Here is a 24,224-nt window from a genome sequence, read left to right as displayed (position 1 = left end):
CATTCGTATTTGGCACATACATCATACATATCAGTGTGTTTCATAATCAGATCAAAGATGGCCAAATAACGGCTGTTTTTGTTTTTGGCCATATTACTACTACATGGAACACGCGTTTTGATGTAAATAAACAATCTGTTGTATACGCCACTTGGAAGTTTCAAGGACACGCTCGCAACATCCCCTATGCTTTAATATGACGAGCACAAAGAGAACTTTCAAAAATTTAACGGGGACTGTGTCATTTCAATGACTTGTTTTGTATTATATCAGGTGATAGGCTGCTAGTTTTGTACTATATCAGGTGATAGGCTGCTAGTTTTGTACTATATCTGGTGATAGACTGCTAGTTTTGTACTATATCAGGTAATAGGCTGCTAGTTTTGTACTATATCAGGTGATAGGCTGCTAGTTTTGTACTATATCAGGTGATAGACTGCTAGTTTTGTACTACATGTATATCAGTTGATAGACTGCTAGTTAGTCCCCGTTCGGACGCAGTCCGAAAACGGGGACTTATGTTTTGCCCTGTGTGCGTGCGTCCGTGATCACCTGTATCTCGAACATGCATGGACCGATTAAGTTCAAACTTCACTCATACATCACACATTATATGGGACATATGCACATGCATTTTTTTCATGATCTGATTAACGATAGCCGAATAGCGGCCATTTTAAGGCCGAAAATGCATCAAAATCGCACATTTTCACCATTCCGGACCCGGATCTCAGTTATGCATGGACGGATTTTGTTCAAATTTGGTACATACATTAAACATAATAGGACCTTGATGCACGTCATTTTTTTTTTTGGATCGGGTTCGAAATGGCCGACTGGCGGCCATTTTGTTTTAAAGAATTCAGTTCTGGATCCGTATCTGAGACATGCTTGGATTGATCGAGTTCAAACTTCACACACACAAGGTACATCATGTCACAAATATGTATGTGCATTTGTTTCATGATCTCATTAACGATAGCCAAATGGCAGCCGCTTTAAGGCCGAAAATGCATTGAAATCGCACATTTTCACCATTCCGGACCCGGATCTCAGTTATGCATGGACGGATTTCATTCAAATTTGGTACATACATTAAACATAATAGGACCTTGATGCACGTCATTTTTTTTTTCGGATCAAGTTTGAAATAGCCGACTGGCGGCCATTTTGTTTTAAAGAATTCAGTTCTGGATCCGTATCCGAGACATGTCTGGATTGATCAAGTTCAAACTTCACACACACAAGGTACATCATGTCACAAATATGTATGTGCATTTGTTTCATGATCTCATTAACGATAGCCAAATGGGGGCCGCTTTAAGGCCGAAAATGCATTGAAATTGCACATTTTCACCATTCCGGACCCGGATCTCAGTTATGCATGGACGGATTTCATTCAAATTTGGTACATACATTAAACATAATAGGACCTTGATGCACGTCATTTTTTTTTTTGGATCAAGTTCGAAATGGCCGACTGGCGGCCATTTTGTTTTAAAGAATTCAGTTCTGGATCCGTATCTGAGACATGCTTGGATTGATCGAGTTCAAACTTCACACACACATGGTACATCATGTCACAAATATGTATGTGCATTTGTTTCATGATCTCATTAACGATAGCCAAATGGGGGCCGCTTTAAGGCCGAAAATGCATTGAAATCGCACATTTTCACCATTCCGGACCCGGATCTCAGTTATGCATGGACGGATTTCATTCAAATTTGGTACATACATTAAACATAATAGGACCTTGATGCACGTCATTTTTTTTTTCGGATCAAGTTCGAAATGGCCGACTGGCGGCCATTTTGTTTTAAAGAATTCAGTTCTGGATCCGTATCCGAGACATGTCTGGATTGATCAAGTTCAAACTTCACACACACAAGGTACATCATGTCACAAATATGTATGTGCATTTGTTTCATGATCTCATTAACGATAGCCAAATGGGGGCCGCTTTAAGGCCGAAAATGCATTGAAATTGCACATTTTCACCATTCCGGACCCGGATCTCAGTTATGCATGGACGGATTTCATTCAAATTTGGTACATACATTAAACATAATAGGACCTTGATGCACGTCATTTTTTTTTCCGGATCAAGTTCGAAATGGCCGACTGGCGGCCATTTTGTTTTAAAGAATTCAGTTCTGGATCCGTATCCGAGACATGCTTGGATTGATCGAGTTCAAACTTCACACACACATGGTACATCATGTCACAAATAGATATGTGCATTTGTTTCATGATCTCATTAACGATAGCCAAATGGCGGCCGCTTTAAGGCCGAAAATGCATTGAAATCGCACATTTTCACCATTCCGGACCCGTATCTCAGTTATGCATGGATGGATTTTGTTCAAATTTGGTACATACATTAAACATAATAGGACCTTGATGCACGTCTTTTTTTTTTTCGGATCAAGTTCGAAATGGCCGACTGGCGGCCATTTTGTTAAAGAATTCAGTTCTGGATCCGTATCCAAGACATGTCTGGATTGATCAAGTTCAAACTTCACACACACATGGTACATCATGTCACAAATAGATATGTGCCTTTGTTTCATGATCTGCTTAACAATAGCGAAATGATGGCCATTTTAAGGCCGAAAATGCATCAAAATCACGTATTTTCACAATTCCAGAACCGGATCTCAGTCATGCATGGATGGATTTTGTTCAGATTTAGCACAATGTGTTGTACATATGCAGGTGCATTTCGGTCATGATCTGCTTTGAATGTATATGTCACTCAAATATGAACGGAACGGGACGTGTCATTGACAATGACTTGTTTTGTACTATCTCGGGTGATAGACTGCTAGTTTTGTACTATATCGGGTGACAGGCTGCTAGTTTTGTATTATATCAGGTGATAGAATGCTAGTTTTGTACTTTATCAGGTGATAGGCTGCTAGTTTTGTATTATATCAGGTGATAGGCTGCTAGTTTTGTACTTTATCAGGTGATAGACTGCTAGTTTTGTACTTTATCAGGTGATAGACTGCTAGTTTTGTATTATATCAGGGGATAGACTGCTAGTTTTGTACTATATCAGGTGATAGACTGCTAGTTTTGTTCTATATCAGGTGATAGACTGCTAGTTTTGTACTTTATCAGGTGATAGGCTGCTAGTTTTGTATTATATCAGGTGATAGACTGCTAGTTTTGTACTATATCAGGTGATAGGCTGCTAGTTTTGTATTATATCAGGTGATAGACTGCTAGTTTTGTACTATATCGGGTGATAGGCTGCTAGTTTTGTACTATATCAGGTGATAGACTGCTAGTTTTGTACTTTATCAGGTGATAGGCTGCTAGTTTTGTATTATATCAGGTGATAGACTGCTAGTTTTGTACTATATCAGATGATAGGCTGTTACTTTTGTACTATATCAGGTGATAGGCTGCTAGTTTTGTATTATATCAGGTGATAGACTGCTAGTTTTGTATTATATCAGGTGATAGGCTGCTAGTTTAGTATTATATCAGGTGATAGACTGCTAGTTTTGTACTTTATCAGGTGATAGGCTGCTAGTTTTGTATTATATCAGGGGATAGGCTGCTAGTTTTGTATTATATCAGGGGATAGACTGCTAGTTTTGTATTATATCAGGTGGTAGACTGCTAGTTAGTCCCCGTTCGGACGTAGTTCGAAAACGGGGACTTATGGTTTGCCCTGTGTGCGTTCGTGCGTCCGTGATCACCTGTATCTCGAACATGCATGGACTGATTACAAGGTTTTTAAAAATAGTGTTCCGATTTGGTAGTTAGTTGCATGAATGTATTATTATTCGACAGTCAAACATTGAGACAAATCAGGTTGCACTCTTTATAATTTTAACCAAAATGTGATCACATTGTAACACTTCGTTTACTTGGCGTCTTTACTACAAACTACGTGGACAAGAAAGACAAATCGTGCCCGCCGTTCGTGTCAGTGTTTCAGATTCTGATGTAATATTGGTTATAATTGTCACAACAGACCCTACCAGGAACGTCACTCAGCGATGATTTATCTCAAATAATCATAAAGGAAATCGTGGAGAGTGGTGGTAGTATGAGTACCGGCGAGGTACCGAGAGCAGTCTTCCCTGCAGTATGGCGTAAGTTTTCAATAACCGCAGCCGGGGTCCGAAAAGTATGGCTGAGATACGTACGAACAAGTTTGACAAAATCATCAGTCTTGAATAGGGGGAGACCCACCAAATTACTGCATGGAGATTTAAAATTCCTTGAACCTTTTAAAGTGGATAGGCTGTCAATCACTTATCGTGAGATGCAGGAGAGACTTCAAGAAGTATCGGCAAAAAATGTGTGTGTGTTCACGCTTTTCAACGCCGTTCACCACAGATTTACAGGTAGAGACTGGACATGGAAGAGATTAAATACTCCAGCCGCATTCATCGAACATGCTGATTGTACTGAAAGTGTTGATTGTACTGAGGTACTGTCACAATGTAGCAATATGTATGAGTGCTGTAATATGTTGCAATAAATAAGGCAGTTATGGTGTTATGTATCAATAGCATATACTTCATTCTGTATACTGCCTTGTACTTAATCGAAACACTATTTTTAAAACCCCTGACTTCACTCATACATCACACATTATATGGGACATATGCACATGCATTTTTTTCATGATCCGATTAACGATAGCCGAATAGCAGCCAAAAAGGCCAAAAATGCATCAAAATCGCACATTTTCACCATTCCGGACCCGGATCTCAGTTATGCATGGACGGTTGTGTTCAAATTTGGTACATACATTAAACATAATAGGACCTTGATGCACGTCATTTTTTTTTCCCAGATCAAGTTCAAAATGGCCGACTGGTGGCCATTTTGTTTTAAAGAATTCAGTTCTTGATCCGTATTCGAGACATGTCTGGATTGATCAAGTTCAAACTTCACACACACATGGTACATCATGTCACAAATAGATATGTGCATTTGTTTGTATATGTCACTCAAATATGAACGGAACGGGGACGTGTCATTGACAATGACAGTATTTTAATTAATATTAAATCAGTATTTTAATTAATATTGATTGACAGAAACATCCAGTGAAGAAAGTGATGATGATGACTACTCTGACATTGAAGTTCCAAGGGATCAACCACTGATACCAGGTAATTTGTGACTCCCATTCATATTCACTCCCATTTTACTCTATAAATGTTTGTAGCTGCCGATTAAATGGGACTTCATATAATCAGCCATTGTTTAGTGTTGCCTTCATGCAGCCAAAATAACAGGTATTTTTTGAGTCAAAGTCCCATGAGCAAAAGCAAAAATGTTTGATTTTGCCCGAAACAAAGTGTTCATTCGACAATACATTTTAAGTATATAAATTTTGAAAATCATTAGAACAGAATTATAGAGCTTTCATAATAGTTATACTACTTTTTGTCTCGTCCCCATTGTTCTAACTATGTTTCTTACTTTCATTAGCGGACAGTTTCAACCTAATTAATTATGCATTCCTGTTAAAGGTACTGTTTTATCAATGGATTAACAAGCCGAGACTGTTAATAATGAATGGGTTAATTTAAATATTCATGAGCACAACAGGAGTGGAAAGCTGATTAACATAACAGGTGGCCACTGAATGAAAACAAAGAACAAGGTGGAATTTTCATTTAATTATTTAAATACGCAATGACGATTATACGATACATTTTAAAAACGTATTTCAAGTTTCATATTTCCTCTTACAAAATTCACGGACACTTGGGAAGAATCGGTTATGACAGTGGTATTAGATTTGTCCTCATCGGTTTGGGTGGCTGCAATGCGTCCGACACCGCTTTCGTCTGCTCGTAGCTTCTAATTGCTAGACTGGAGTGACCCGTTCTTTCTGCTATTAGCTGCTCGTCAAAATTTTGACGGAACAGCGTGGTTGCCTGTGTAACATGTTTAATTAAAATAAAATACAATGTATTAATATGAAAGTACAATAGCTTGTAACAGTCCACCTTATAGCAATTTAAAATATCAATATATTGTTATAGTACGTTCAATCGTTTAGCTTTTTTAAAACACGCCAAAGCCATTTGCATTAAATCTTTATCGTGTGAAATAAATCTGACATATCGTGCCAGTTAATATAATATTTAAATGGTATTCCAACAAACAGTTTGCATGAAAAAATGGAGTTAACAAGTAGTGATTATTTTTGACATAAAGTTATGACTATTTCTTGTCAGTGGGGAAATCGAACATTGCATTACTAAAGTGCAAATTCTAATACGCACCTTTCCTGAATGCCCAGTATGATAACCTTTTACCCCAGCGAGATCAGTCATCTGCTTACTGTATCCTTGCAATGTATGAACACCAAGATTTTGTGCAGAGAACTTTATTTCGCCATTCTTTGACTTCAGTGGTCTTCCATAGAATGGCCCGCTGTTTGGAATATATGACAGATATGTCCGAAACAAGTTTACAACACAGCGCGAGTTTTCTGGTTGCGCGTAGTGTTTAATACTCTTAAATTTTTGCCCTGGTTTGCGATAGAATCCTCCCTGGTCAGTTTTCCGCGGTTTTCCCTGGAATACCATGTACTCCCCCATATCGTCGCTGTGCATGGTGAGTTGGTCCACCGTTAGTGTTGAATGTTCATCAGCGGCACGCAGTCCAAATATTTTACACATGTAAAAGTAGGTTGCATAACTCATGCCTAATGCGGTATTTGTACCAAACACGTGTGCCCATAGCTTTTCTTCATCATTTAGCACAAATGGCTCGGCTTGTTTTTTCCGGATACCAATACCAGAGTGAGAGATTGTCTTCATGACACCATCCAGTGTATTTCTGAAACCTAAGAAGTCGTGGTTGCCCTTGTCCATAAAATTTAGGTCAGGGCGGTTACAATCATCGCGCAGATAGCGGTAAATGGCACAGAACATTTGTCTTAATGAGTCTGGCGGATACTGTTGTTAACGACTTTGAATGGCAAATTTACATAGCCAGAAATCAAATTCCTTCGGGACTAAATTTTCATCCAGAGACGGAACCAAATGATACACTTCTTCATCAGATTCATCATACTCAACTTTAACATTAGTTGCTCTTTCCACTCATTCCATGTTTTGACGCTGCGAGTTGTCTTGGGTATGCGTGACTGCTGGTATTTGGTGACTTGTTTGCTGTCAACTGGAGGCAAAAAACGGAATTCTTTCTGAATATCGCTCAGTTTAAAGTCATCGGCATCGTCCACATCAATTTGGGACAACCAGTTTTCCAAATCCCAGTCAATTTCCGGAGCAGCAAATTCTTGTGCGGACATGATTCTGGCGGATCTCCGGAGTTCACCCAACAACGCGCTGCACTGTTCTCACAAATGAGCACCAATTTCATGTGATCGAATGTTTTTTATGCAATTCTATGTGGTCCAATCAGTGTTGGTTATGGTAATACAATAAAGTCCACTGTTGGTGTATTCTATTGTTAAACCAAACAAACTTTGCTGAGTAAATGCCGATTGGCTAGAGCTTTTCAACACATCTGTTATAGCCAATGAGCACGTCTGATAATTGCGGTTGACTACACCTAGTTTAGAATTGCGATTTACACAATAGCGCTGTAAACATCCGCCATGACCACAGGATTTAAAATAAACAGTGCAAATCTCGTCAAATTCGCAGTATAACTTTGTTATACTACTCGGACTTTTACCAGAGCCGCTATTTCCCGTTAATCTACTCGTAGGGGTAGTATAACTATCAGTAATTTAAAAACGAATATCAAAAACAAAGATTGCAGTGTATAAAGATGGGGATTCTGAGGAGGCAACAGTATTGTTGACCTCTCTCTCCACTGGACACCAACTAACTATTCAGTCGATTTGCATACAAAACAGAGCTTGCAACATGATAGTTATTCCAAGAGGGCGTTTTTTTTTTTACTTTTTAAATAATGCAACAGTCACGCAATGAATATAATAAGGTAGTTCATATTTGTCTCAGTAAATCATTAATTTTTGAAAGATACCCGTACAAAACACTGGGGCAAAAACCAGCTAAGATTTCTGTTATCTTGCATGTCTAAATGCAGCACTTTTTTCTGAGATGAGGCATTGGTTTTTATACTAAAATATCTGAATTACTTTGAAAAAGCTGAAAATTATTTTCCTTAAATAAACAAATTAGGCACCAATGTTTTTGTAAGATATTTACATCTATCAAGGACATTTGGTAGACTGATTCCCCACTGTTGTTTCAACCCCAAAACTTGTTTGTATTCAAAATTAATTATGACAATGCATATTCCTATTGAAACAAACTATGATAAAGGAAATAATATTATATAACAAAGGGCAAGGTTACCAGAGTTAAGCTATGTTTATTTTTAAATCTTTATTGCAGGATATAAAGTGGAAAAGTTCATACATCCATATTGAAACAAACCAAGAAAAAAATAAATAAAATGACTTATAAATTCATTGCACGAGAATAGCTGTGGCGTATACATAAGTTTACGGTACAGAACATATAACTTTGAACATAAATGCGTGTGTGATGAAAGAAGCACTACAACGATCCTATTATCATATTTTAATAGTTAGATGCATATAGAGTGAAAAAAAAACCTGTTTATATATCCACCATTAATGTTCAGTCCCTATTCAGATGCAGTTCGAAAACTAGGACATATAATTTGACCTTAGTGTGTTTGTCAGTCTGTCTTTCACTCGTAATATATTCTCAGCCATATATCAAGTATTTGTAGTGCTTTACAATTTTCTGCATTTTTGTTAGTTATGTTTTAGTATTATTACTGTGATTATTTATTATACAGCACAGTTACCATTCCGCAGTATATTACCAATGAGAAAACCACTGATGAAGTCTACTGTGCTACATAGAAACTCATCTTTACTAGAAGGCAAAACTACAACAAGAATATTGGATTTGGATGAACTCTCACTACTTTCAGAAATACCAGCTGCTGAAGAACATGGTATGCTGTATTTACTAATAAACATCTTTAACATTAAATTCACTTGTTTTGATAAAGTGATCTTGGTATATGCAAATTGAATTAATTATACTTAGAAATCACCACTTGTTATTATTTAAAAGTATTCAATACAGTTTGGTTTCTCTATTAAAATACTTTCATGCTCATTTCTGGTGCGCTGCCCCCATGAATATGTAGTTTTATACATACATACATACATGTTACTTGTTACTTTACCTGCAGTTTTGTACCAGGCATGCTGATGGCATCCAGGTCACCTCACAATTTGTTTGCATTTGGTATCCATATGTACCAGTACATTTCTTTTCAATTGACACCAAACTTGGTACACAGACAACTGTGTTGCACCTCAATAAAAGTAATTTTTGGACTAGTTATTTGTCATACAAGTACTTTATTAAAAGAGCGGAGGCTGTGACATTCTTAATGACTTGTTTTATAATGATCAATTATGCCAACAATTCATAGATTTTCAGGATAATGCATCATTACCTGCAAGTCCCTCTGTTATGATTGCCAGTCGTGAAAATGAAGTATGTGAACAGAACAATGTCAAAGGTATGCATTAGTAATAATTGTATATTTTAATTATAAATCTACTGTATAGTAATGCATATTATTAGCCTACATCAGAAATTACTATGAGCTAGTGGCGTGAGAAATGTCCCCAGGTAGGCAGGTGGTTAAGTGTTCTAGCAGTGCACAGGCAGATTTCAATCAAACTTGGTATGAACCCAACACCATTGCAATTTTTACCTTGCCCGTATCATCAAAGGTGGAAGGGAAAAGTATATTGAGGGAAACATTTTTGTCCGGCGTTGGCATTGTCATCGTCATTAATAATTGTTATTGTGTGCACAATAACTTTTACTAATTCGATTCCAAACTTTATCAAACTTGGTCACCTTATTCATTAGTATAAAGTATTCCCTGAGTATGAACGACAGATGTCCTGTATGAAAATATCATGCAAAAATTGAGAGTCTGATAAAATATTTTGACTGTTTCTACTTGACTGATGACACGCATCAAAGGTCACTGATCTCAGAGGAAATATGCATTGTTCTCTGTTCAATGAAGCAAATCATCTTGTAATAATATTGTTGGTAATGTATCTCCCAAATCCCATGGGAATACTAGACTGGGTTTCAAAATCAACTGGCGGAGGAGTTTTTGCACACATTTGCAAACCTACCAATAAAATCTTTACAGAAAACAAGATGTCAGAAAATCAATATAAGCACTCCTATGAATTGGGTGCCAAACTTTTTGATCAAGATCAGAAACCAAAAGAAAATCTGTTTAGTCCAAAGTTATCAAATCAAAAGCAATACATAAAAAATACATAAAAAGCAAAACATTGCATCCACATTTTGACAGGAAAATTTGTTTCAGCTATTAGAACAGAAAGATAGAGCATTTAAAATACCAATTTAAAAAAGCACAAAAACAATGATTGCAGCGTTTGAAGATGTAGACAACAGTACTGTTGACTTCTCTCTCCGCTGGACACCAACTAAATATTTGAGTTGATTTGTACACAAAGCAGAGCTTGCAACATGATAGTTATGAATAAGAAGATTGAAATCATTGTTTAAGCCATAGAAAAATGGCTCTTGTCAAAAATGAACCATAATCAGAAAAAAGGTATTGTGTGAAAAGAAGCATCTTTTTTGCATTTTGGCTGTCTTAAAAAGGTTTAGGGTCTGGAGATGCAAATTGATATACTTTTCTTTATTAAACAAGCCATGCATGGCACAGTCCTCGTTAGTTATCAAATTTAAGATATATAGTTTTGTTTATAGTAATATAGCTGGAATATAACCATGTCAGGAATATGATTACGATGATTGTTTAACATTAAAATGATTGACATTTGTATCTGATGGTCAAACAAGTACTTGTTCATATTGAGAGATATTGCTCTGGAACAGCATTCAAAATCAGCCATTTTGAATACATATATATAACATGATGTATGACGAATATATAAAATTTGAATATAATCAGTCAAAGCATTTAAAAGATATGGCTCGAGAAGCCCAATCATTAAAACAGTCAGCCATTTTGAATCCAATCTGAAAATAAAATGACATGCAGTGTTCTCCACAATCCAAAATAGCTGGTGGGCGGTCTAATCAGCATAAATTTGTATATTAATTTGCATATCATTTACATACAACATTCTAGCATTTATGTCATGAACTGCAATACACACTAAGTTATTTACTATTCTTTTTTTAATTTAATTGAAACATGTTACAATCAATATTTACGAAATGCAAAGTTTGAAATAGGTGATTTATACGTTCATGAAATTCAATTCGAGTAATGAAGAGCAAATACAAAAACATAATTGAGTTATAATGTAGAAAATATACGAGGTGATTTGTCCCCGAAGCTAAAACGAACGATTTGTCAAAATAAAACCCATAACATTTGTATTTGTGGCATTAGTACTCACCCGTGTTGACGGACAGTACGATACATTTACAAATGTACTGTCAGCTACGACATGTTGCGTTTTCACATAGAGTTGTTTTGAAATTCAAGAAAAAATGCTAGCAATCGGCAAAATAAAAGAATCTGCCATGTTCTCAAAATCAATAAATTGAAAAAAGTATGTGGGAAAGATAACTAAAATGTGTATTGAATTACAAATACTCGCAGTAAACTAATGTTTCATGTTTTTTTACCGCTTTCCGAATTCAGTACACGAACACCCAAAATGCGCTATTTCCCTATGCAACTTAGATACCACCCCCGGTAAATCGTTACAGCGCCAATAGCGGTGGGTGGCCGACGGTCGCTGAATGGGGTAGGCCAAAAGGTCATCAGTTTGCCTTCTCCATGCTGTTTTCACGATAAAAATCAAGCGAACGTTGTAAATACGGCTAGAATTTTTATTTTTATTTGAGTTTACATGCAATCTGCTAATATATTTGTTTATTTCCTGTTCGTTTTTACTTCCTTCTTTCGTGATCGGAAAACGATTATTAAACTGTAGTTGCGTATTGTGAGCAATAAGTGGCAACAATGTCGGGCGACCATGAAGTCAGGCGATTGACACATAGCCATGAATACACTTGTTAACTGCTTGCAGACTTCCAGTGGTCATTGTTTATGTCCGAACCATTGAAACAATAGCAAAATGAAGGGTTGGGCAACTACTCTTTTGTTTAGACTTGGGGGAAAAACAATGCAAGCTTTTTACAAATAATTTCAGCTGAATGTACGTTGGTGTTAAGAGTAACTAGGCGGTCATAAACTTGATGGGCACCTATAACCGCTTGTGGAGAACACTGACATGCATCAGGAACCTGTAATGTCTAATGTATGTTATAAGTTTGAACAAAATCCATCCAGAAATGCTTGATATTTGATGATTTTTTTAGCACAAAAATAGCCACCATTTGGTCACTTTGAAAAGGATTGTCAAACCAATATATCCGTATATCTATGACATGATGTATGATGAATATTAAAAATTTGAACATAATCAGTCAAAACAAGTCGGACATACAGTATGGCACGAGAACCACATTCATTAAAACAAAATGGCTGCCAGTCGGCCATTTTGAATCTAATCTGATTAGATTAACAAGATTATTTGCATCAAGGTCCTATAATGTCCAAGGTTTGAACAAAATCCATCTGTATGTAAACAGCTGGGAAATGCTTGATTTTGATGATTTTTAGCACAAAAATGGCCGCCATTCGGCCATCTTGAATCAGATCACGAAACAAAATTATGTGCATATGTCTAATATAATGTATGTGTGAAGTTTGATTCTGATTGGTTCAGGCATTTCTAAGATACAGGTCCGGACGCACACACGGTCACACATAGGTCAAAACATAGATCCCCGTTTTCAGACTGCGAAAAGAATTTCTATATGGAATATATTAAAAGTGAGTGTGGAGACTGCAATAGCCATATTGATGATATTTCGTTATTAATTGGTTGCAGGTTTACAGCATTCAAAAAAACAGGTGAGTTTGGACAAAATAAATGGGCCACCAGCAACCACCATGTATGCACTGAGTGCATATGTCGTAGCTCACAATACAGTAAATTATATATTTAGGACTTGTGTGAGTATACTCATCAATACACTATAAGCAGTTTCCTTGCAAATGCTATGTTCGTTGGTAGAATCAAAATTAAATTCTCTGGATATGGAGTTCTTGCAACCTGTAATGATGCCACTGAGTACAGTTTCTGGCAGACACAGCAGCAGATCTCAGTGTACATAAAAAGTTCAGCAAGCACTCAAGCCTTCAGTCACTGTAAGGTGAGGTGTGACAACACAAATTCATGGTTTTGTGCCTGAAAAAAGAGGGAACACAAGACTGCTTACTCTGAACTACTCAGTTTCTGTTATTTGGTGCTAAGTGGTAAATAACATTGACACTAGCAAATTTGTTATATGCTAATATACAATTTTTTAATCTTAGATAATTATTGTAGAGTGTTGTTTTTCGTCTAGATTTTTGTTATCTATGCTTTATTTGTCTAATTACAGCTAGTAAAAACTGTCCAGTGGATTGTTGGCAGCATGTCTGTAGTTATTTGGTCATAGCTAGAAAACGAAGGCACTAAAAAATAAACAAAAAAACAGTCTTCTGGCCTATAGCGTAACGAAAATTGACCCATATCTGAAGCTTTCAGATGAGGTTGTTATAGTAGCATGCTCAGTAACTTTGAGAGAATGTCTGAATCACAGATTATTTTTTTTTTTTATTATAGGGGAAATCCAGGAGAAACAGTGTAAGTTTTTTAGTCCGAAGTAATGAAGACATACCAGATGTAGCTTTTCACAAGCCCTGTGCTACAACACCAGGAACAAGTATTTTAAAGAAGGTAAATTTTGTTATTTATTAAAAGAAGTCACTGTAATCTAGGTTTGCAATTGTACTGTTAGTTGATAGATATTATGAGGTTATCACCTGAAATCACTTGTTCATATGAGTGACGTCATGAGCTGGTAATGTCCATGATACCATGAGTTTCAACCAGCACTATATTAGTGATGTCTTGTATTAACCTTTTTTATCACGTGATCTACTCCAAATGTCGGGAAGACAAGAAAATCACAATTTAAAAAAAAACTATGCTAATTAGGCATGGCGTCTGAGTGCCATTGATTTTCAAATCGGCACCATGCAAACAGTTGTTATCCAGTCACAAGTCCAAAATGATGTTACACTCGTTCGGTATAACTGTTGGATTATTATAAATATCAGCATTTACACGTCTTGGACTGGCAGATCGTTGACCATTTTCCGTTCACTGCGTGAAATCAAATGTAAAAACAGGAAAAAACAAAGGTCGTAGTGGCGTCAAACATTGCGTGGGATTTGATAAATGCCAAAATATTTTGGGGGCATTTCCATGCTTAATAATGTGCTGTACACATTTGATGATAAACAATTTCGATTAAGTGAGGGTATTCGGAAGCAATATTCGTCTGTCAAAGACCGGTTGGTTGATGTGAGCTACAAAATTCGAGTTCAAAATCAAATCGTTCGATTTGTGCGGCAGACGTTCGACACACATCTTTTGTGCATCTCGCGAGTTCTCGCAATTGTACGGAAAATCACCTATTAATACCAGTTGACTGTTCCTGTAAATTCTATAATGTATTCAGTTAAATCTTAGACCCAACTAATATTGTCAGTCAAAATAATCCCCAATATCAAGTGGTATGACAATATGAAAGGGGCACTCATTTAATAATACAATGCCTAATCAAAAATTACACATGGTATTGTAATAATGATTTTATTTGGAAGGCTCCAATTTGTTGTTTTATTATATTGACACTGGCTGCTATTGTTCAGTGTTTTTGACTCCCATGTGCGAAGCACAAAATGGGAGTCTTTGCAGTTAGTGTGTCTGTATGTGTGTATGTGTGTATGTGTGTGTGTATGTGTGTATGTGTGTCCGACTGTTCCACTGCTATCTCAAGAACCATACATCGGTTTTTGATGAAACTTGGTGCATAGATGCTCTGGGCCAATGCGCAGATTTGATTAGGTTTTGGTAAAAATCCATGCTCGTTAATTACCTAATTTGCATGATAATTAGCTATTTTTTAGCTGTTCTATGACTGTTCCACTGATATCTAAAGAACCACTCATTGGATTTTGATGAAACTTGGTACGTAGATGCTCTGAACATATGCGCAGATTTGATTAATTTTTGGTAAAAATCCGTGCATATTAATTACCTAATTTGCATGATAATTAGCTATTTTTTAGTGGTTCCATGACTGTTCCACTGATATCTAAACAACCACTCATTGGATTTTGATGAAACTTGGTACATAGATGCTCTGAACTAATGCTAGGTTTTGATTAGTTTTTGGTAATAATCCGTGGATACTAATTACCTAATTTGCATAATGATTAGTCAATTTTCGGTTTTTCCACTGATATCTCAAGTACAAATCATCACATTTCAATGAAACTTGGTACATAGATGTCATACGACACTGCACAGACCTGATAGTTTTTATGGTAATATCAGTACATATTAATTACCTAATTTGCATAATTAATTAATTTTCAGCATTTGATATAAGTAGTTAGCATTACATTTCAATGAAACTTGGTACTTACATACTCAAGGACTATGCAGAGATTGATTGTTTTCGATAAATATTTGTGCATATTAATCACCTAATTTGCATAATTAGTTAATTTTCAGCTTTTCCACGGGTATCTCAAGTACTAATCATCGCATTTCAATGAAACTTGGTACATAGATCCTTTAGGACTATCCAGAGACCTGATTAGTTTTAGGGTAAATAATTGTGCATATTAATTACCTAATTTGCATAATTAATTTTCAGCTTTTCTACTGATATCTAAAGTACTAATCATCACATTTCAATGAATCTAGAATTATGCAGACCCAATTAGTTTCCGGTAAATATTTGTGCATATTAATCACCTAATTTGCATAATTAACCAACTTTCACACTGATATCTCAGGTACTATACATCACATATCAATGAATGTGCGTGGATGCTGTAGGACAATAGACAGACCTGAATAAATGTGGGTTAAAATCTGTACATATTAATTACCTAATTTGCATAATTAACCAATTTTAAGCTTTCACACTGATATCTAAAGTACCGTAAAAACTCCAAAATTTCGACCGGTTTTAAATAATTGGTGTTAGAAATGTGACGTGTTTTTAGAGTCAAAATTAAGGTGCATTTTCGGACGGTCGAATTTTTCAGAATAGAAATCAGCAAATGAAAAAATGGGGATGATAGACAGTGTGCTTCATTAGTTTTTAAAAAATGCAATGTCCGTCAATTGACGTAAACTTCCTCATGTTTCACGGTAAAAGCAAAGGTCGTGGCCGAGTTGTAACTCAAAACCTAAACAAAGTCATAAATCAGTGAGTATTATGACAAGCAAAACAAAACATCAAGACGCGGAGAAGAGGTCAGCACAAAACTAATAGGTCAAGAGACAAAGCTGTCTCGCACTACCTAGGAAAACTTGCGAATGTTCGAAGTACAGCTACCCATTGGACAAAAGATACATGGAAGTTTAGCAAACGATCTCCCCGACCCAGTGCAATGTATCCGGTTAGAATCAAAGCTCACGTGTCCCTTATTTAAGGTGCCAAATTCTGCCGTAAATTCGCCCTTGGATTAAAAAATAAAATGGGATTAAAGAAAATAAAATGGGACTTTTAAGGTGTATTTTGGCGTCATTTTTCGGACATTTCAATCAATCCTGCCGGCTAAAATAGAGTAAGTTTTACCGTAGTCATTGACGTCTGTCTATTCAAGAGTACACGTGTATGATTTTTATCGTGACTAGCGTGAGCGGGTAAGCTTCCTTTCGAGAATGAGCTGTTATCACTGTGAACAATGTTAAATTATTCTTCAGATGACCAGTTTATTTTTTAAAAACAACTAATTTTTTTATTTAAAAAAAATCATGCCGTTTTCGCATCAAAATCCAAGCCAAAATATCGTACTACAACATCAATCTCTTTCGCATTGCGTTCAATAACATTAACATATTTAAATAAGCTATGGTAATTTGAACACGTTGGCATCATCCAGCTTTTTGATTGGTTAATTAGCGATTTGACCTAAGAGAACATGGCGGATATCCTACAGCATCAAACGTTTATACGAGACCGGAATCATTCGCTTACGATGAAACTAAGTTGACTTTTATTTGTATTTCATAACCATTCAACAAATTTATTTTGTGTACATTATTATAATCACTACTGAGTACAGTAATAATCAACAATTCAGAAACACAGCATGCCGAGATTTTTGTGTTCGTTTTTATTTGAAACTTCGTTTATTTAGAATATATTTTCGTTACCAATAAAATAAAAATCTCTCAGTCAATCAGAAACCCGGATTCATGCCATCGAGGAAGGTCCCGTTTGAACACTCACATCGGTTTTTTTTTCGTTTGGGGGAAAACTAAAACTGGTCGCAATTTTCGAATAAGAATGAGTCGGCAATTTTTAGTGGAGTCGAAAATTTGGAGGTAAATAAAACACCGAACCCCGGCAAATAAATAGGCGATCGAATTTTTAGAGGGGTCAAATTTTGGAGTTTTCACGGTACTAATTATTCCATTTCAATGAAACTTAGTACAAAGATGCTCTAGGACAATGTACAAACCTAATTAGTTTGGGGTAAAAATCTGTTCATATTAATTCCCTAATAAGCATAATAATTCATAATTTTTTGGTTCTAATCACATTTCAATTAAACTTGGAGACATAGATTTTCTGTTACATTGCGCAGACCTCATTAGTTTTACACTCAAATCTGGTCATATTAATTTTCTGATTTGCATAATTAGTTTTCAGCTAAGTAATTTCGAATTATATTTAATGTGTCTCCAATACTCTCAGCACATGGGAGTTCTTTCTAAGCTTTCTTTGATTTTAATTATTACTCGTATTGATATTTCCTTCTCTATATATTCAATAGCGATATTCTACCAGCACACCAGAAAAGAATGAGGTTCACTCAAGACATTGTGCTGTGAATAATAATGGACTTTCCAATGTGAGTAGTTATTTAGACTGACTGCATTTCTCTGAGGTTCATTTATAATGGGGCTACCATTGGTCACCTGGAATAGATATTGTTCATGTAATAGATGACTTTCATTTTTATTATAGCTAGAAGTATCTTCAATTATGAGAGATGCTGATAGCATGTTATTGCAGCCTTTATTGGTAGACAAAATTGTGAACTCCGCTGAAATTCATGTAGACACTTATATTGATGAGGTAAGTGTATTATATTGAATGGCTTATTGTCTGTTGGCTCCAAAATTATGGTTCATGTAGAAACACTGCTAAAAGATTTCATGTTTTTTTAGCTCCGCTGTCGACTTTGTCGAGTGGAGCTTATCATATGAGTGATTGTCCGTCGTCGTCGTCCGTGTCAATGTTTTATTTTTTCGACTTCTTCTTGAAAACTACAAGCCTGAATGCTTTGATACTTTGTGTATATGTACCTTGGGTAGACCTCTCTTAGGTTTGTTCATTTCATGTTGATATCTTCAATTCTCTAATTTTGGTGAATATTTTTGTCATTTTTGGTAAAAAGTGATATTTTCGACTTCTTGTTAAAAACCGCAAGTGCAATTGCTTTGATATTACATATATAGGTACTACATGTGGACCTCTCTCAGAATTGTTCATTTTGTAATGATATCTTTAATTCTCTAATTTTGGTGAATATTTTTGTAATTTTTGGTAAAAAGTGATATTTTCAACTTCTTGTTAAAAACCACAAGTCCGATTGCTTTGATACTACATATATAGGTACTACATGTGGACCTCTCTCAGATTTGTTCATTTTGTAATGATATCTTTAATTCTCTAATTTTGGTGAATATTTTTATCATTTTTGGTAAAAAGTGATATTTTCGACTTCTTGTTGAAAACCGCAAGTCCAATTGCTTTGATACTACATATATAGGTACTACATGTGGACCTCTCTCAGATTTGTTCGATTTGTGATGATATCTTCAATTCTCTAATTTTGGTGAATATTTTTGTAATTTTTGGTAAAAAGTGATATTTTCGACTTCTTGTTAAAAACTGTAAGTCCGATTGCTTTGATATTACATATATAGGTACTACATGTGGACCTCTCTCAGATTTGTTCATTTCGTGATGATATCTTGGATTCTATAATTTTGGTGAATATTTTTGTCATATTTGGTAGAAAGTGATATTTTCTTGTTAAAAACTGTAAGTCCGATTGCTTTGATACTATACATATTGTTCATTTTCTAATGATATCTTCAGTTCTTTAATTGAAATGTGCATTTCTAACAGCGGAGCTATCTCGGCCGACAGGCTGCTTGTTTCTGTTAAAGTTGTGTTGTCAGCAAAACTTAGTTGAAAGGCTTATCAAAACATGATTCATTTTCAGGCCATTGAAGAAGGCAGTGATTCAGTGTTTACATATCACAACACAAATGAGGGTGATCCATATGACTTGAATGATGAAATACCAATTATCGGCAAAGTATCTGCAGTATTATCGACTCCAACAACAAACTCAAAATCTAATGCCCAGCATACTCCACATAAAAGTAGAACACAGTATGGTGATGATGACTCAATTTGCCAGGTAAATCATATAGAATATTTGAATCAAAACAAGACTGACTTAAGATAAATATCAGTTTGCATACAAAAGAACAGCAAGACAGACGTAGCACAATATGGTGGTGACAATAGAGATGCACTGTAGACATAATATAATGCTTTTTCAGTGTCCATCAATTCCCTGCACAAGTAGTGCCTTTAATAACACTTTGCTTTTGACTCATTTTCAGAACCAACAATCCAATCAACGGAATAGCAGAAAGAAGTGCCTTCATTACAGATCAATAGTAAAAACTGATCCAGTACTTTTTCCGCAAAGTTATGACTGGAGGAAATCCAAAATAATGGTTAAGAAGACACACTGATGGGCGATAGTTTTACTTGGAATGTACAAAGACATTTTTGCCTAATATAATGTGAGCAAGCATCATCTAGTTGTATACACAAACTTTATTAGCAGAAAAGGATAAAAACAAAATTTGTTCTTTTTACTTGTTATAAATGGAAAAAGTATGTAATTGTATTTAATATATAACTGAATAAAAATATTATATTATAGACAAATTACAATCTAGCACACCTGATAGTGTAGCACTTGTAACAATGAGCAATCATAGAAATCAATGCTTTACAGTATTGTCATTAAACAGGTAAATTATTTTCTTTTAGCTTTTCCCCGACTTGGTTTGGCAAATAAAGATTGATCAATTTGATCGTGTTTGAGTCCTTTAATAGAGAATAATCTTTGAGCTCTTTCTTGAAGTGTGCCACCACATTTCAATCCAACTGCTGTTAAGGCATACTTCAGTCGTTCTAGACCTAACACTTCAAGGTCAACAGCCGAAGCATAGTCTTCCAAATTCACTGACTCTGTAATCTGAATAAAAATATGCAAGTATTCAGAGATTGGTATGATAACAATCTAAAAGCTTAGATGTAGGCTAATGTTTATCTAAAGAATTACCTAGTAACAGTTTTTATTAAATACTCACAGTAATCGTGTCAGTTGATGCTGATTCAGAAATAACTGTATCATCTAATATTTCTTGTTTTTTTTCTTCACTGCATTGCAAGTTATCAGTAGTTCGGCTGTCTTTTTGTACCGGTATATCACCTTTTTGCATGTCACTTTTATCACTTTCTTTAACACGTTGAAGGTAACTTTGAAAATTCTCTTCGTCTGAACTAGAATCACTGTCCAGGTCAATGCCTACCCTGAAGAATAAATTTAAAACAAGACATGGATGTCAAAGTCCCAGTCACTTAATTATAAAATAACTCGTGTTACAAGTCATTGAAAATGACACAGTCCCAGTTAAATTTTTGAAAGTTCTCTTTGTGCTCATCATATTAAAGTGGAGGGGTTGTCGCGAGTGTGTTCTTGAAACTTGAGTCCCAGGTGGCGTATACAACATATTGTTTATTTACACCAAATTTGAACATGTTGCGTTACGATCCCTTCGGTGTAAGACATAGCAAAGAAAAACATAGATCACAAGTGAAAGCATGTCCAAGTTATCAATTTTAAACAAACAAGATGGCCACCAGTCAGCCAAATTTGATCAAATTGAATTGACATGTATGACAGAGATAAAGTAATATGGCCACAAATAAAAATAACCGTTATTCGGCCATCTTTGATCTGATTATGAAACAAAGTGACATGTATGGTGTATGTGCCAAATACGAATGAAAATGGTACATAAATCTTGGAAATATAGTTGTAAGGCCAAAAATTCAAATGGCTGTCAATCGACCATCCTTGATCCGATTTTGACAAAAAAATTTCTGGACATGTAATCTAACATGTATAAAGTATGTGCCAAATACAACATTTTCAAAAAACAAGATGGCTGCCAATTGGCCATTTTGAATCGTATCGCTAAACCATTGCATGTGCATATGTCCCATATAAAGTACTAGGCACATGCAAAGAATCGGCCCAAAGGATTCTGAAATATGACCATGGACATTCAGAGAACATATATCCCAACATGTATAATCTATGTGCCAAATTTGAATGAAAACTGACAAAGCATGTTCAAAAAACAAGATAGCTGCCAGTCGACCATTTTGAATCGAATCACTAAACTAAACCACTGCATGTGCATATGTCCCAGGCACATGCAAAGAATGAACGGAATCGGTCCAAGGATTCTGAAATATGACTCCGGATGGACAAAGACCGAATTATAAGTATCCGTGTCCGAACGGGGACTAAAAATAATACATGGAACAGGTGAATTAATATGTACTCTATGTGGGTACAACTCATCATAAAGTGATTTCCCTCAATCTAGTATTGTAATGAAAACTTCCATTGACCCATGTCAAAAATCTCAGAGTACACAAGTGCAACCAAACTATGTCTCATACATGCTTGAGAAACTGCATTACCAGGACCTGGGTTTGTTTCAGTATCGCCACTATAATTCCTATAAAAATGTAGCCCTGACCCCCCTCTACAGTTTCCACTGAGATTTGTATGACCCATTTATCCACATGTGTCAATGTGCCTGGCCAAGATTTATAAACAGTAACTGCAAAGTGTTTTCACTGATCTTTCACTTTGTGACCTGGTATTTCTGTCACTGAATCAGATCAAGGTCATGATATCACTGAAAACCCTAGCATTACCATCTAACCTAATTCATTATTCTGAGCATGCTGAGTTGTTCTCTCAGTGTTGTTGAGAGAAGTAGTTTTGGATGAAAATCGTGAAAAAGCCCTCAAAAAATTATGTGCATATTCAACAGAGACTTGTTCATCAACCTGCAAAGTTCCATCGATATCTGCTGCAGAATTTCTGAGAAAATGTTAGGAACCGGAAATAATAAAACTATACTCCCTGTTTCAGATGCAAAACATAGTCCCTGTGAGTTAAGTTTAAGGAATATATAAATCTTGAATTGGATTGTCGATATCTATAATATGTGTACGAAGTTTGAACTGAGCCAGTCTATGCACGCCAAATATCTGGTTCTGGAATGACAGAAATGCTAGACTTTGATAAATTTTTAACATTCAAATGGCCGCCATCTTGAATTGGATTGGTAAATGAATACATGTATGACATAATGTATTTATAGAGTTTGAATATGATTGATCCAAGCATCTGAGAGATATGGAGCTAAAATAGCATCTGTTAAAACAAAATGACATTACCGATCACCGGTACCATAGTTTGATGGACCTTGCATGTGTTCAATCGGACCTGGTTGATGCCAGAATAGCGCATTAAATTGCCATAATGCCATTAAGATAGGAAGATGGTAACACAGCCCTGTCATGTAGCCCAAAACTGGAATATGATTTATGTGGAAACAACAGTGACATTCAATGTCCCACACTGTCGCCTGGTACAAAAATATACTGATATATATATATATATATATATATATATATATATATATATATATATATATATATATATATATATATATATATATATATATATATAAATAAATAAAACAAGCCATGCATGTCACAGTCCCTGTTAGTTATCAAATTTAAGATATATAGTAATATAGCTAGAATACAACCATGTCAGGAATATGATTTTTTTAACATTAAAATGATTGATATTTGTATCTGATCGTCAAACAAATACTTGTACATATTGAGAGATATTGCTCTGGAACAGCATTCAAAATCAGCCATTTTGAATACATATATATATAACATGATGTAAAGCGAATATATAAAAGAACTGAAGATATCATTAGAAAATGAACAATATGTATAGTATGTATAGCAATCGGACTTGCTGTTTTCAACAAAAATGACATAAATATTCATCAAAATTAGATAATTGAAGATATCATCACGAAATGAACAAATCTGACAGAGGTCACACATGGATTACCTATATATGTAATATCAAAACAATCAGACTTGCGGTTTTTAACAAGAATGACAAAAATATTCACCAAAATTAGAGAATTAAAGATATCATTACAAAATGAACAAATCTGAGAAAGGTCTACATGTATTACCTATATATTTAATATCAAAGCAATTGGACTTTTGGTTTTTAACAAAAAGTTGAAAATATAACTTTTTACCAAAAATTACAAAAATATTCACCAAAATTAGGGAATTTAAGAACTCATCACAAAATGAACAAATCTAAGAGAGGTCTACCCCAGGTACATACACACTAAGTATCAAAGCATTCGGGCTTGTAGTTTTCAAGAAGAAGAGAAGTCGAAGTCGAAAAAGTAAAACATTGACATGGACGCAGACGGACAATCACTCATATGATAAGCTTCACTTGACAAAGTCGACAGCAGAGCTAAAAATTTGAATATAATCAGTCAAAGCATTTAAGAGATATGGCTCTAGAACCCCAATCATTAAAGCAAAATGGCCGTTGGTCAGCCATTTTGAATCCAATCTGAAAAATAAAATGACATGCATCAGGAACCCGTAATGTCTAATGTATGTACCAAGTTTGAACGAAATCCATCCATAAATGCCAGAAATATGATGATTATTAGCACAAAAATGACCACCATTCGGCCATTTTGAATAGGATCGTCAAACCAATATATCTGTTTATCTATGACATGATGTATAATGAATATTTAAAAT

The 24,224-nt window shown here is 35.4% G+C and overlaps 2 protein-coding genes and 1 pseudogene across 4 annotated transcripts in view; 1 reads left to right on the top strand and 2 right to left on the bottom strand.

Annotated features, from left to right (window-relative positions):
- LOC100378970 (uncharacterized) overlaps positions 1-20,344 on the top strand; it is a 51,139-nt gene extending 30,795 nt beyond the window's left edge. For all 3 annotated transcript variants that reach the window (XM_085495778.1, XM_085495775.1, XM_085495780.1), the window contains exons 4-12: positions 5,070-5,144; positions 8,815-8,976; positions 9,466-9,555; positions 12,968-12,990; positions 13,748-13,861; positions 17,992-18,069; positions 18,186-18,296; positions 19,453-19,653; positions 19,862-20,344. In XM_085495778.1, coding sequence (XP_085351904.1) covers positions 5,070-5,144; positions 8,815-8,976; positions 9,466-9,555; positions 12,968-12,990; positions 13,748-13,861; positions 17,992-18,069; positions 18,186-18,296; positions 19,453-19,653; positions 19,862-19,996 — 989 coding nt within the window. In that variant the 3' untranslated portion in view covers positions 19,997-20,344. The remainder of the gene's footprint in view (positions 1-5,069; positions 5,145-8,814; positions 8,977-9,465; positions 9,556-12,967; positions 12,991-13,747; positions 13,862-17,991; positions 18,070-18,185; positions 18,297-19,452; positions 19,654-19,861) is intronic.
- Positions 5,640-7,303, bottom strand: LOC144354865 (uncharacterized; annotated as a pseudogene).
- LOC100378823 (splicing regulator SDE2-like) overlaps positions 20,064-24,224 on the bottom strand; it is a 94,710-nt gene continuing 90,549 nt past the window's right edge. Inside the window, exons 6-7 of the mRNA XM_085495787.1 lie at positions 20,624-20,846; positions 20,064-20,508 (exon numbers count right to left, since the gene is read on the bottom strand). Coding sequence (XP_085351913.1) covers positions 20,287-20,508; positions 20,624-20,846 — 445 coding nt within the window. The 3' untranslated portion in view covers positions 20,064-20,286. The remainder of the gene's footprint in view (positions 20,509-20,623; positions 20,847-24,224) is intronic.

This window comes from Saccoglossus kowalevskii, chromosome 2 (assembly GCF_978046115.1).
Source record: "Saccoglossus kowalevskii chromosome 2, keSacKowa6.1, whole genome shotgun sequence".
Classification (NCBI taxonomy): domain Eukaryota; kingdom Metazoa; phylum Hemichordata; class Enteropneusta; family Harrimaniidae; genus Saccoglossus; species Saccoglossus kowalevskii.
Note: the sequence above shows the minus strand (reverse complement) of the source record. Positions and strands in the feature narration are given on the sequence as shown.